General features: G+C 46.0%; 1 protein-coding gene across 1 annotated transcript in view; it reads right to left on the bottom strand.

Annotated features, from left to right (window-relative positions):
* The window catches only part of LOC126277950 (trifunctional enzyme subunit beta, mitochondrial), a 56,781-nt gene that overhangs the window by 22,598 nt on the left and 20,500 nt on the right, over positions 1–13,683 (bottom strand). The window contains exons 5-6 of the mRNA XM_049977548.1: positions 8,068–8,255; positions 7,506–7,680 (exon numbers count right to left, since the gene is read on the bottom strand). Coding sequence (XP_049833505.1) covers positions 7,506–7,680; positions 8,068–8,255 — 363 coding nt within the window. The remainder of the gene's footprint in view (positions 1–7,505; positions 7,681–8,067; positions 8,256–13,683) is intronic.

Here is a 13,683-nt window from a genome sequence, read left to right as displayed (position 1 = left end):
CCGCGAAGGCCCCATGTATGCATGGCGCGGAGAATTCCCGCCCTCCAAATCAAAGAACACAGCCGCGGTGGGGCACTTCCGCAAGAATTTACTCATAATGAAAGTGGACAAGGTAATCAGATGGTCAACAGCAGAGCGGCGCCTACTAAAACCACATTGTACATTGATAAGTAGGCGTCGAGATTCGAGCAGCCAAACCAAACGAGAGTTAACCATTCGCTCCATCAGCTTACAGACGCAGCCGGTAAGCGAGATGGGTCGATAACTGGAAGGCAAGTGGTTGTCCGTCCCTGGCTTAGGAATCGGTACAATAGACTCGCGCCACCATGCACGAACATGTCCCTCAATTCAGATGCGATTATAAGTACGAAGAACGAAACCTTTACCCGCAGGAGAAAGGTTCTTCAGCATCTGAATATGAATAGAATCAGGCCCTGGAGCGGAGGACCGTGACCGGGCAAGTGCTTTTTCGAGTTCCCACATGGTGAATGGAGCAGTTTAACTTTCACGATTCGAGGAGTGGAAGTTAGGTGGCCTAGCCTCCTCTGCCTGTTTTCGGGGGAGGAAGGCAGGGTGGTAATGAGAGGAGCTCGAAACCTCTGCGAAAAAGCGGCCGAAGGCATTGGAGACATCCTCAGGTGCCACAAGGACGTCATTCGCGACCGTAAAGCCAGAAACTGGTGAGTGGACCTTAGTGCCAGATAGCCGGCGCAGGCTACCCCAGACAACAGGAGGAGTAAAACTGTTGAAGGTGCTTGTGAAAGCAGCCCAACTGGCTTTCTTGCTTTCTTTAATAATACAACGACACTGCGCATGTAATCGTTTTTAATTGATACAATTCGCCACTGTAGGGTGGTGTTTAAAGGTGCGTAAAGCACGTCGACGAGCACGTAAAGCTTCTCTACATGCTGCGGTCCACCAGGGGACCGGTACGCGACATGGAGAAGCAGTATGAGGGGTGGAATATTCAGCAGCAGTGAGAATGACTTCCGTGAGGTGTGTGGCCTGACTATCACAGCTTGTGAAGGTTTAATCCTAAAAGGTCGCCCTGGAAGAGAAGAGCCCCCAGCTTCCTTTGGAGATGCTCCAACTAGTTGAGCACGGAGAGGGGGTATGATGCAGATGGATAACACACGGGAAGTGGTCGCTCTAGTATGTATCAGAAAGTGCATATCACTCAAACCGACATGCAAGTTGCGTAATACATACAGAGAGGTCTAAATGGGAATAGGTGTGAGATGTGTCTGAAAGAAAAGTAGGGGCGCCAGTACTGAGGCAGACAAGATTGAGCTGGTTGAAAACGTCTGCTAACAGGGAGCCCCTCGGACAGGATGCTGGAGAGCCCCAAAGAGGATGGTGAGCATTGAAGTCTCCAGTTAACAAAAATGGTGCAGGTAGCTGAGCAATAATTTGCATCATGTCTGCCCTGGTAACGGCAGACGACGACGGAGTGTAAACGGTACAAATGGAAAATGTAAAAGTGGGGAGAGTAATGCGGACAGCAAGTGCCTGCAGGCCAGTGTGCAATGTGATGGGATCATAGTAGATATCATCCCGGACCAGCATCATAACCTCTCCATGAGCCGGAATACCTGCCACAGGGGGTAGGTCAAAACGCACAGAGGCGTATTGTGTCAAGGCAATGTGATCGCATGGGCTACAATGAGCGGACAGTGCAAGCGGAGCAGCAATTTCAAGTCCTCTCGGTTGGAGCAAATGCTGTGAATATTCCAGTGAGTAAGTGCCATCGTGAGAAGAAAAAGATGCAAGAAGGGGTCACCTCAAAGGCCGCTGAGGGCCCAGCTTCGAGCGAGCACTGCCACCGCTAGCAGTAGGCGGACAGTTATCGTCCATCTTGTTAAGATGGCCGGGAGCGGGAGCTTCCTCCGATGACGAACGGCCAGATGTTCGGCTACCAGTGGTGCGGCCATGCGAAATGGATGACGGCCTGGGGCGGCAACCGCTGGGTGGCGCAGGAGAAGAAATGCGCCGTGGCAGGGAAGGAGAACTGTGCATCCTATGAGCCTTCTTGGAAGGTCGTTTTGTGGAAGTATTGGTTGATGGCTGAGAGTTCAAGGTACGTAGGAAGTCTGCACTAGACGGTTCCTTCTTGAAGGCCCGTGTATCTGACTACTGGGTCTTCGTCGTCGCAGAAGCTGATAAAGGTGCTTTCGTCTGAGAGGTGACGGGAGGAAGAGGAGACGTCGACCGGGCGATCTTAGCACTGGTCGAACGGACGACCGTAGTGCTGAAGGTCAGATCGCATGTCTGCGTCGCCACCTCCCTGGTAGTCCGAGGAGAGGCGAGGACATTACTGTTATTTCCCCGCTGGGAGCAACGTGGGCTTCCTACTAGCAAATAGCTTGCGAGCAGCCGAGGTGGACACTTTCTCTTTGACCAGAATTTCTTGGATACAGCGTTCTTCCTTGTAGATGGGACAGTCGCGGGAGGACGCTGCATGGTTACCCTGACAGTTCACACAACGAGGAGACGGACGTGGACAGTCACCCTCATGGGCGTCCCTGCTACAAATGACATTTCGCCGCATTGGAACAAGACTGGCGAGTGTGATTAAAACGCTGACACTGGTAGCAGCGCGTAGGTGTCAGGACATAGGGGAGAACAGAAATAACCTCGTAGCCCACTTTGATGCGCAATGGCGGCTGGACACTTATCAAAGGTCAAGAAATGTGTCCAGGTCGCTACAAGGTCATTGTTGACCTTTTTCATGACACTATGGACAGCTGTCACGCCCTGCTCAGCGAGGAAAGACTGAATCTCCTTGTCAGTCAATCCATGGAGTGATCTAGTGTATACCACACCACGAGACGAATTCAAAGTGAGGTGAGCCTCCACCCGGAAGCAGTTTTTGTGCCTGAAAGGCGCTCTCAGTTTCTAGTAATAAGGTACCATTACGCAACCTGGTACAAGACTTGACCGATCCCGCTATGGCATCTACGCCCTTCTGGATAACGAAAGGGTTGACAAGAGGAAAAATCCTTTGCGTCCTCAGATCGAGAAACTACGAGGAACTGTGGGGCAGGCGGTAGTACTTTTGTCACTGGTGGTTGGTCAAGTTCCCGCTTGTGTGCAGAAGTCGAGAGAGAAGAGAAATCCATTGCGGAGAAATCCCCAATGATTGCCAGCGTCTCCAATGGCGCGCTCCTTTCTTGTGGGGACCCTCTCAGAGGGCACCCCGCCTTAGATGATTGTTCACACCTCAGGTCACACCTCCCGAGAAACGGACGGAGGGACCAATCGGCATGGTCGGAAGGTGTCAGCTCAGGCCATCACCCCTCCCTGCGCCTGGCCTTTACCAGGGGGTACGTGTGTGCCTCACTTGTCTACCCAGGGCGGCGAATTACGTGTTACCCCGTCACCGGCTACGTGTGCGAATGCGTGGGTCAGCCTTCAGGCACACACAGGTAGGAAGGAAGAAGAGGAGGAAAAAGAAAGAGGGAAAGAAAGGACAGACTGTCTCAAACGCCGAGGCGGAGACCAGAGAAGGCAAGGAGAAGGAGGCAAGGGAAAGAGTAATTAAGACAGTGAGATGGAGAAGAACAAAGAAAGGAACCAACCAAAGGAAGGAAGAAACCAGAAGCGAACAAACCAGAATGACCTCAAATATAGGTCGTGGTACCGTCCGTCTCCAGACGCAGGCACTAACTACCCCCTTGAGGAGGAGGGACTCCTTTTAGTTGCCTCTTACGACGGCAGGAATACCCTGGGCGTATTCTAACCGCCAGACCCGCAGAGGGAGGGGGGGGGGGGGGCTCTGCAGTGAAAACACCGTAGCCATCTGGCAAGTAGTGTTGCTCAGTATGTCCTCCATAAACATACACAAAGCCTATATGACCCATCAGTCATCCAGCTGTCTGTGTAGATCACCTCATGGCCCCAGTACACGTCAAGAAACTAGAGGCAGTGCTAGCGGGGAGCAGCAGGGTTCACGGAGTCCTTACAGCCATGCGAAAGGTCCAGAATAATCTGCAGACAAGGTGCACACTAAGGAGCTGTATGTGACTGGACCTCAAGGAGAGATACTCCAGCCTTCATCAGTACACAGGTTACCAGACTTACTATAAGCTCCAGTCGCTACACGAACATCACAGTGGTGCACTAAGTTGAGTAAATGCAAGGCTGAGGGCGCCACCGAACCATAAACCAGGCGAGATAAAACAAGGGCTATGTACGGCTGCTGCAGTGTAAAGCGATCTGCACCTTTTGGTGTAGCTCAGGCAGTGGAAGACATTGAGGTGCTGCCATCATTTCTACTTAAGCTGAAGAAGCCAAGTCAATCGGGTATTGAAAACCAGTCCTAAGAATCGATATGTCCCCACTACAGTGAATGGATCATCATGTTCTGTTCTGGATGAATGGCGTGATGCCACCAGAAATGCAGGACACATGACTTCGTGGCTGAAAATGAAGCCATAGGCTGGAGACCATGACAGCCTCTTGAATGACTCTCTGTAGGCAGTATGAAATGCTAAAGTAATCAAAATACAGAGAAGGTGAAAGAGACAGGTCTACAGCTGCTGCTAGACCATTAACGTTGTTGTTGTGATGGTCTTCAGTCCTGAGACTGGTTTGATGCAGCTCTCCATGCTACTCTATCCTGTGCAAGCTGATTCATCTCCCAGTACCTACTGCAACCTACATCCTTCTGAATCTGCTAAGTGTATTTGTCTCTTGGTCTTCCTCCACGATTTTTACCCTCCACGCTGCCCTCCAATGCTAAATTTGTGATCCCTTGATGCCTCAAAACATGTCCCACCAACCGATCCCTTCTTCTAGTCAAGTTGTGCCACAAACTTCTCTTCTCCCCAATCCTATTCAACACCTCTTCATTAGTTATGTGATCTACCCATCTAATCTTCAGCATTCTTCTGTAGCACCACATTACAAAAGCTACTATTCTCTTATCTAAACTATTTTTTGTCCACGTTTCACTTCCATACATGGCTACACTCCATACAAATATTTTCAGAAACGACTTCCTGACACTTAAATCAATACTCGATGTTAACAAATTTCTCTTCTCCAGAAACGCTTTCCTTGCCATTGCCACTCTACATTTTATATCCTCTCTACTTCGTCCATCATCAGTTATTTTACTCCCCAGACAGCATAACTAATTTACTACTTTAAGTGTCTCATTTCCTAATCTAATTTCCTCAGCATCACCCAACTTCATTCGACTACATTCCATTATCCTCTTTTTGCTTTGGTTGATGTTCATCTTATATCCTCCTTTCAAGACACTGTCCATTCCGTTCAACTGCTCTTCCAAGTCCTTTACTGTCTCTGACAGAATTACAATGTCATCGGCAAACCCTTACAGTTTTTATTTCTTCTCCATGGATTTTAATACCTTTTCTTTTGTTTCCTTTACTGCTTGCTCAATACACAGATTGAATAACATCGGGGAGAGGCTACAACCCTGTCTTACTCCCTTCCCAACAACTGCTTCCCTTTCATGTCCCTCGACTCTCATAACTGCCATCTAGTTTCTGTACAAATTGTAAATAGCCTTTCGCTCCCTTTATTTTACCCCTGCCACCTTCAGAATTTGAAAGAGTATTCCAGTCTACATTGTCAAAAGCTTTCTCTAAGTCTACAAATGCTAGAAACGTATGATTGCCTTTCCTTCATCTAGCTTCTAAGTTAAGTCGTAGGGTCAGTATTGCCTCATGTGTTCCAATATGTCTACGGCATCCAAACTTATCTTCCCCTAGGTCAGCTTCTACCAGTTTTTCCATTCGTCTGTAAAGAATTTGTGTTAGTATTTTGAAGCCATGACTTATTAAACTGATAGTTTAATAATTTTCACATCTGTCAACACCTACTTTCTTTGGGATTGGAATTATTATATTCTTCTTGAAGTCTGAGGGTATTTTGCCTGTTTCATACACCTTGTTCACCAGATGGTAGAGTTTTGTCAGGACTGGCTCTCCCGAGGCTGTCAGTAGTTCCAATGGAATGTTTTCTACTCCCGGGGCCTTGTTTTGAATCAGGTCTTTCAGTGCTCTGTCAAACTCTTCACGCTGTATCGCCCATTTCATCTTGATCTACATCCTCTTCCATTTCCATAATATTGTCCTCAAGTACATCGCCCTTGTATAGGCCCTCTATATACTCCTTCCACCTTTCTGCTTTCCCTTCTTTCCTTAGAACTGGGTTTCCATCTGAGCTCTTGATGTTCATGCAAGTGGCTTTTTTCCCCCCCAAAGGTCTCCAATTTTCCTGTAGTATCTATCTTACCCCTAGTGAGGTAAGCCTCTACATCCTTACATTTGTCCTCTAGCCATCCCTGCTTAGCCATTTTGCACTTCCTGTACATCTCATTGAGACGTTTGTATTCCTTTTTGCCTGCTTCATTTACTGCATTTTCATATTTTCTCCTTTCATCTCCTGTAAGCATAGCTCCTCTATAAAGCAGACAGGGGTATAGCAAGCTAGTGCAAGACATTCTTGAGCACTGCACGTTTGGGGTCCCAGAAGATGTGATTAGAGGAGGACGACATAACAATCCAGACACATGCTGATAGATTTGTTACTGGTAGGTTCGATCAGCTCGCAAATATTGTGGAAATGCTATGTGAACACTAATGGGAATACCTGGAGGTATTATTGCAGAATTTCAGAGAACCGATATTTGAGGCTTACTGCAGATCAATTCTACTCCCAACAATTATGCCAGAAATTAGGGCTCATACAGAGGCTTATAGCCAGTCTTTCTCCTCCTCTCTATTTGCAAGTGGAACGGGAAAGGAAATGACTAGTAGTGGTATGTGGCACACTGCCATGTACTATGCAGTGGCTTACAAAATAAGTATGTAGCTGTAGATGGGGGGCAGAATGATGGAAAAGGCAGCTGCAAGTAGTAGTGGCAACCTCCACAAATGAAGCAGTAATTAATTCGGCATGTGAATGGACCAAAGAAACCATTTGGTTACAATATCTACTACAGAAATTAGTTAATATGCCAGTACTCCTTACAGTCAAAATGCTAGAGCATCAGAAAGAGGCCTAAAACTAAGTTTATGAAGGGTTTATGAATGATGAAACTTAAAAGCTATACTGATCTTTTGACAAATCTCGGGAACAAGTTTGATTGAAGTTGATGAACTGCAGATACTGGTATGTTTGAAGACAAGTAGTAAATTTTAATTAATTATTTTTATGAATTTTACCTTCTCAAAATAAGTGTATTAAATTGAAAAAACTTGAGAATTCACCATATTAGTCCAAACGATAGTTTTATCTCCTGAAATATCCTTGCTCTTACAAAAATTGAAACTTTCTGTCACTGAATTTATTGTGTCCCACAAATAAATAAATATAAAATAAAAAATGTTGGGAAAATTCAGTACCTTTTATACGAACATTCTGTGTAAGCAGTAGTTTTGCTATACAACAACTTAATGTATTTGAAAGTTCCATATCTGCAATGGGGATGAGGCCAAAAAGCTTCATTAACTTTAACAGAGCCCATAATTTACCTTTAACTGGCACTACATCTGTAAAGTAACCCTTCTGCTGAGCTTCATGAGCAAGTTTGTGTGACCGGAGAGCGTAATCATCCTGTTCTTTCCTCGTAACTCCAAATGCAGCTGCCAGCCTGTCACCAGAATGACCCATAGTTTCACCTGATGAGAATTCGGATACAGCTGGCAACTAAGGGAAATTGAATTAAATCATTTTTCATTATCAGTATTCACACTATACTAACATGTATTCAACGTAATAAAATGCATACAGGAAACAAGATACTCTATTTTGTAAAACAACTGTTTGTGTAACCTGATTAAGACACCCTGAAAAAATGTACCTTTCTGAATTAACAGATTTGAACCCTGAACTATATACATTACTGCATAATAATCAGGAATCACTTTATAACAATACACCATCCACCACACAATGTAAAAATGTTTAACTAATTTCAGTAAGTATTAAGATAGTTTTCATTACAGTGTAGGTAAAGTGTAAGTTCAGAGTCATGCTGCTAACAGTTTTAACAAAGCTATATGCCTACACTTAAATAACCTATTTAAGACTTACCTCAGGCACAAAGTGACCTGGTCTGATGGATGCCAGAAGCTGTAATTTCTGCGCTAAAGTTTTTGCTTTGTTGGCCCTCAGCATCAGGCTACGCATTTTGCGTGAATGCCTAATGGGTACATCAGACATTGTTTCTACACCGCCAGCAACTATTATTTCAAAGGCTCCAGATGCAATTAAACCAATCCCTAAGAGAAAATTCATGCATTTTATTCTGGATGTCCATTACATTAAGCCTTCAAGTGACAATGCATTTTCCAGCATAATAAATTTATGTCAGCATGCATACTTACAGAATCTTAATGAGTAGAATTACTGAATGTATTATTTATTTCTAAGGCTATCATAAAAAATGGATAATTAATAAATATTTATACCAGTGAAACAAAATCAAAAATTTATACATGGTCTATACATAAAAAGTTACAGGTGTGTGTGGGTGAGAGCACACTTGTGCACCACTTTTAGGGGTATAACTGAACAATATGCATTAAATTTATACATTGACAAAAAACTAACTTCAGTAGACAGAAGAAAATATTTTGTTAATTATTAAGTATAATTACTTTAATTACCCTAAAAGGTTAAAAATAAGTAGGGTTATCAATTGTTAAATTCAGATTAACCTACAAGAGAAAACCAAATACACAAAGCAGGACAGATGCTGCTCATAATTTGGATAAAACAAAATTCTATTCTAATTATGTGTAATAATTTATCTTTCAGAGGGTTTAATACCAATACTGTAGGCTAGGTACAGTAAGTTAAGAGAGAAGAAGAAGAGAAATCCATTGCGGAGGAATCCCCCATGATTGCCAGCGTCTCCGATGGCGCTCCTTCCTTGTGGGGACCCTCTCAGAGGGCACTCCCGCCTTAGGTGATGGTTCACACCTCAGGTCACACCTCCCGAGAAACGGACAGAGGGACCAATCGGCATGGTCGGAAGGTGTCAGCTCAGGCAATCACCCCTACCTGGGCCTGGCCTTTACCAGGGGGTACGTGCATGCTTTACTTGTCTACCCAGGGCGGCGAATTACGCGTTACCCCGTCACCGGCTACGCGTGCGAACACGTGGGTCGGCCCTCAGGCACGCACAGGGAGGAAGGAAGAAGAGGAAAAGAAAGGAGAGAGGGAAAGAAAGGACAGACTGTCTCAAACGCCGAAGCGGAGGCAAGGACGAGGAGGCAAGGACGAGGAGGCAAGGACGAGGAGGCAAGGACGAGGAGGCAAGGACGAGGAGGCAAGGACGAGGAGGCAAGGACGAGGAGGCAAGGACGAGGAGGCAAGGACGAGGAGGCAAGGACGAGGAGGCAAGGACGAGGAGGCAAGGACGAGGAGGCAAGGACGAGGAGGCAAGGACGAGGAGGCAAGGACGAGGAGGCAAGGACGAGGAGGCAAGGACGAGGAGGCAAGGACGAGGAGGCAAGGACGAGGAGGCAAGGACGAGGAGGCAAGGACGAGGAGGCAAGGACGAGGAGGCAAGGACGAGGAGGCAAGGACGAGGAGGCAAGGACGAGGAGGCAAGGACGAGGAGGCAAGGACGAGGAGGCAAGGACGAGGAGGCAAGGACGAGGAGGCAAGGACGAGGAGGCAAGGACGAGGAGGCAAGGAGGAGGAGGCAAGGAGGAGGAGGCAAGGAGAAGGAGGCAAGGAGAAGGAGGCAAGGAGAAGGAGGCAAGGAGAAGGAGGCAAGGAGAAGGAGGCAAGGAGAAGGAGGCAAGGAGAAGGAGGCAAGGAGAAGGAGGCAAGGAGAAGAGTAAGTAAGACAGTGAGATGGAGAAGAACAAAGAAAGGAACCAACCAGAATGACCGCAAATATAGGTCGTGGAACCGTCCGTCTCCAGATGCAGGCGCAAACTACCCCCTTGAGGGGGAGGGACTCCTTTTAGTCACCTCTTACGACAGGCAGGAATACCTCGGGCCTATTCTAACCGTCCGTCTCTGGACGCAGGCACTAACTACCCCCTTGAGGAGGAGGGACTCCTTTTAGTCGCCTCTTACGTCGGCAGGAATACCTCGGGCCTATTCTAACCCCCGGACCCGCAGGGAGGGGGGGTATTCCATAGTTTTCATCTTAAAGTCTTTGATTTATTTTGCTATTTATCATTTCCTACCAGTCAAAATTACAAAAATTTAACTGAAGACTAAAACAATGAAAAATTCCTGGATTTTTCCTAGTTTTCTCCTGGATGAAAAATGACCGGATCTTTCCCAGAAAATATACATCCTGCATAAGGACTCATGGTGAGACTGACCTGTTAAAATTCCTACTATCTCTAAATATTCTTCCCAATTACATTTCAGAGGTTCCTGTTCCGAATCCCTGCTTATTTCCTTGATGTTGATCTCATCCTCACTGAAAGCCAACTACACACTTCTGTCCACATTAAACCTAACAAACAACGGTACTTACATTTTGACAGATGCCATCCCTTTCAAATGAAATGTTCCCTCCCACACAGCCTTGGTATTCTAAGTAAACATTTGTTCAGATGCAGACATTACAGCATACACCACCACTCTCACCTCAGCTGTCACTGGACATAATTACACCACAAACCAGCTCAAATGCAGTTTCTTGGGCCATCACATCCAATCCTGATGCTGCTGATCCCTCCAAGAAACAACTTAGGAGTACACCACTTTCATTCAGTATTATCCCAATCTTGAATGTATTAATCAGCTACTTCGACAAGGCCACGACTTTCTAAAATTGTGCCCCGATTTGATTCAGTGGGGTTATGAGACTAAATGGCTAGGTCATAAATCCCGCAATTCGAAAGTTATTTGCATAAGATAGAAGGTCCACTAAAAGTGGGCGGATCCGGTCAGAAGTGTCCAACTATTAAGTGAGGAAAATAAAAAGCACACAGAAGGATTCAAAAGGTAGGCCAAATCTAAAAGCTGGAAAAACAGAGGGATAAAAGAACTAACTTTGCACAGGGGAATGGTCATTGGTCCCAAACCTAGAATACATGAAGAAAGGCCACAACCACCATCCTTCTGCTGTTTCAGGAGTAAAACAAAGCCTTGTCACTGGAAATGAAACTGCTTCTATATAGGAAACTGAGGACCAGTTCAACCATCTGCGAATCGTCTGCCAATATTATAGACAAGGAATCTGGAAGGCTGTACTTGGCCAAAAAAAAGGGGGACATTCCACCGATATATGGGACACCATAGCCACACTGTGTGATTGACTTGTTACACAAAAAATAAACAATGGGTGAGCCTAGTATGACCGATGCATACATGGCATAAGACACTGTACTCCTTCCAAGAGGAGCAGAAGGAAGAGGGCCAAACTGCAGTAGTCTCCTTGATCGGGCAGAGTTTATTACTGAGAGCAATAGCACACCAGATGTCACTCCACTTTTGGGCAGAGAGAGATTTGTGTGTATCCATACAACCACACCTAGAACCATGAAAAGGAATGGGGCTAAGAATCTGCCCCTATAGCTTTCTGGTGACAGTAGAGGGAAATCCTGACGTGGGGAAGCAAGATACATTCCAACTGCCAGTCCCACCTGCGGGAGGTTATCAGAAGGGAGACATCCCTCATTTGCGAAGAGGATGGAGTACATGGGTTGGTCAGTGAATTGTCAAATGGTGATTGCATAAGATACCAGGAGTTGGCTCAGTTACATTTGGGGAGGGGGAATCCCTGCTTATTTGAGGAGACTGTCGATGCAACTCTTGTGAAAAGCACCAACAGCCAGACACATCCCATAATGATGAACAGGATTAAATAGTTTCAGAGAAGGAGGTGCAGAGCAATAAACCTGGCAACCATAATCTAGTCTGAACAAAACCAGAACATGGGAAAGGTGGCGAAGATTAGCACAGTCTACACCCCAAGATGTGTGGGCCAGGTGGTGGAGAGCATTAAGCAGTATTTATGTTGCAAATATGGGGCAGCCGTATCTTTTGTTTCCAAAAAGAAAGCCTAAGAAACAGGACTATGCTACAACATCTAGGTGCTGGGTGACTAATTAAAGCTCTAGATCGGGGTGCATAACCAGCCTTTTGGGGGGAGCGCCAGAAACAAAAATCAATTTACAATGCCGGAGTAACCAGAGGCCAAACAGAGGTTACAAGACCATTGATGGCGATGAGGAAGAGTGTAACACTTAACTTAGAACCATGGATTCAAGGGGCGCCAAGCGAAATGCCAACTCGAACGCAGAAGACCAGGTGGGACAAAAACTCTCAGATAAAAATCTGACGGTGGTACAAAAACCTCAGTCATGGAGGGTAACTAAAATGTAACAACACTGAGCCACATTGTTTGCCGTATGTAGGTCAAAGAGGACCGCAACAAGGTGCCAGCAGTTAGTAAAAGCCTGTCAGATTGCTGCTTCCAATCTGAGCAAATGATCAGTTGAAGATCCATCCTTCCTAGAAGCCACACTGATAAGAGGACAAAAGGCCCCGAGATTCTAATACCCAACAATCTGAACCTAACCATCCTCCTGAGCACTTTAAAAAGTACACTGGACAGGCTAATCGGGTGGTACTTGTTGAGGGACATTGGGTTCTTCCTAGACTTGAGGATGGGAATAACTATGCTGTCTTGCCATTGTGAGTGGAAGGCACCCATGAGCCAAATGCTGTTGAAGACACTATGTAGATGTTGCCTCTGGGCAAGGTCCAAGTGTTGTATCATCTGGCTGTGGATGAAATCCAGGCCTGGGGCTGTGCCATGTGAAGAGGTAAGGGCCTGCAAGAATTCCCATTCAGTGGAGGAGGGGTTTCTTCAACTCTTTCTGCCAGAGAAATGTAGCAGGATAGAAAGAGGGTGCTGATGCTGCCTTTAAGTGCCTTATGAGGCGTTCTACAAGGACCGATGGATCAGTACACAGAGCACCCTGTATGATGAAACCCTGGACAGATGATTGTCAATAGCGGCCAAGGAGGCTAAAGGGCTTGAATCAAACTTGCAATGAAGAGGCATATATCCCCAGGGAGGAAACACAATGCTCCCAGCATTTCTTACTCTGCTTAACAAGGCAGCAAACCTTACCACAGAGAAGCTTAAAAGTGATAAGACTGGTCTGTGAAGGGTGTCGTTTAAATTGTTGCAGTGCCCACTGGAGGTCCTGGATAGCGCCTACAACATCCTCAGTCCACCACAGTACTGGTCAACGATGAGGGTGACCTCTGGATAGGGTGATAGTGTCAACGACATAAGGACAATGGCAAAAATGTCTTGCACGACCACATCAATGCAAACCATGAGAGAGGTGTCAAAATGCACAGCAAACATAAATAAAGGCCAACTGTGTGTGGAATGCCCAACATGAGGGCCTATCTACCTGGCAGCAGCAGGGGAACAACAGAATTGCCGGAAAGTAGTCACTGGCACAAGATGATCATGGGGTGATCAATGCAGAGAAGCCACGAGAGCAGATGAGTAGATCGTGAGATCGATAGCAGAAAAGGTGAGATGAGCAGCGCTGTAATGGGTAGGGGAACCATCACTGAGGATGTAATATCACATACTAGTCAAATGTCTCCATTCTGAATCTTCTTTCCATTTCACAATCGACTATTAAGTAACATAAAAATCTAACTCCAAAATAAAATCTACAAGTAGCTTATTTATTCTCCGACATC

This window comes from Schistocerca gregaria, chromosome 6 (genome assembly GCF_023897955.1).
Source record: "Schistocerca gregaria isolate iqSchGreg1 chromosome 6, iqSchGreg1.2, whole genome shotgun sequence".
In the NCBI taxonomy this organism is placed as follows: domain Eukaryota; kingdom Metazoa; phylum Arthropoda; class Insecta; order Orthoptera; family Acrididae; genus Schistocerca; species Schistocerca gregaria.
Note: the sequence above shows the minus strand (reverse complement) of the source record. Positions and strands in the feature narration are given on the sequence as shown.